The sequence below is a fragment of the Lupinus angustifolius genome, chromosome LG11, assembly GCF_001865875.1.
Source record: "Lupinus angustifolius cultivar Tanjil chromosome LG11, LupAngTanjil_v1.0, whole genome shotgun sequence".
NCBI lineage: Eukaryota > Viridiplantae > Streptophyta > Magnoliopsida > Fabales > Fabaceae > Lupinus > Lupinus angustifolius.
Window position 1 is genome coordinate 1379261 of NC_032019.1, and position 1605 is coordinate 1380865.

Below are 1605 nucleotides of genomic sequence, written 5' to 3' on the forward strand. Positions count from 1 at the left end.
TATATATCCTATTACAGTTAAAACAACCCTGTATCGAACAAGACACTACTATAGAGATTATCAAATTAAGGTGTTTTTTATAAATGATTGTGGTATCAATAACACTACTACATTTGAAAATCAAAATGTAACAGTTCATATGTTGTTTGAATAACACTACAGCAGTTGGAAATGAAGAAAATAGAGAGAGTAAGAAGGTAAGAAGTGAAAACTTACATAAGCCTCTCCAAGCTTGTAAAACGGTATCCAAGGTCCACTTCCTCCAAAACGGGTCACCGCCTCCTTCACTGACCCGAACGGTGACGATGTATCAATTTCAGCTCTCAAACTCACCCTCCTTATCCCATCAACCATAATTCCCATCTCAGAGGTTTCAGCCATTTCCACGAATTGGGAACACAAACGTGGGTTTCAGAGAAGCACCCACTAATAAAGTTTGGAACTTTGACATTTTTTGAGGTACACATTCTGGAATTTAAGGCCCTAATATCGAGGATGAGGGAAGAGGGTGTTGCGGGACCGAGTGACGAACTCGGTCGAAACGGGAAAGCAGAAAAGGAAAGAGAAAAGGGGAAAGCGGGTGCTTTATTATGATTGGTTAGTGGGTGGAAAAGTTCAGAAAGACTTGTTCTTAGACCAAACCATGTAGAGACAACTAATACAACATATTAATATTTAAATTTAATCTTAAATAATAATAACAAGAATCATAAAATGTATTTGTATTTGAACGTGACATGTTATATGCTTTTCTATATGAACTTTTCTCGGAAAAGCTAATGGTTGTTGGTTTCATGTAATGACGTGTAGCCAATTAAGTGATGCCACGTCATTTCATTTTGGTGAGGGTAAGCTTGTCGTATTTGAAAACCTTTTCCTTGATTAGGAGCGTGATTAGCGGTTCTCAGAGACAGAAAAGTGACCATGCATTAGTTAAATCCATGGCGTATCCCTAAATAGAAGAAAGTTGTAATCTTTACGACCAACTTTGCCAAATCAAAAATATGTACTCAATTTTTGTTTGTTTATGTGGTATAAGGAGAAGAAAATTTGAATGCATCTTGTAATAGTTATGATGTCATACTTTATGCATCTTGCATTTTAATGTTGTGCATGTGTAAGCAATCCATGGTAATTAGAAGTGATAATGCATGAATTGTTAAATAAGAAGTGGTCCAAATTAAAAGTTAAAAGTAGCTGTAATTATTAAAAATAATTGGTCCAGAAACAAAGCTTTCATCCTTAGATATAAGGCATCTTTTTTCCAAAAAAATGTTGAGCTTTACTTTACTCAATTCAATGGAATAATGGTAGGAAACTACTCCCTTGCCCATGGTACCCCTCCTTTTGTCGGGTACATATCTGCTGTCCCATACTTTGTGCCACTCCATGTGTCATAGGTTTGTGATTGGTCAGAAAAATTTGTAAAAAGATGTGTGACAAAAAGAAGATAAGAATGTCATTTTTAAATTTATATAAATTCAGTCACCTTGAAATTCATATATTTTTGTTGGAGAACTATCACGAGCCAACTAAATAGTTTATTGTTTTTTTTTTCATTTTGATGAAATTTTTATGTGAGTTTGGGAAAAAGTAGTGTGGGGG

General features: G+C 35.0%; 1 protein-coding gene across 4 annotated transcripts in view; it reads right to left on the minus strand.

Annotated features, from left to right (window-relative positions):
• LOC109360941 (WEB family protein At2g40480-like) overlaps window positions 1–528 on the minus strand; it is a 3343-nt gene extending 2815 nt beyond the window's left edge. For 3 of the 4 annotated variants that reach the window (XM_019606169.1, XM_019606170.1, XM_019606167.1), the window contains exon 1: window positions 217–528. In XM_019606169.1, coding sequence (XP_019461714.1) covers window positions 217–381 — 165 coding nt within the window. In that variant the 5' untranslated portion in view covers window positions 382–528. The remainder of the gene's footprint in view (window positions 1–216) is intronic. The other variant, XM_019606168.1, reaches the window with a different exon arrangement.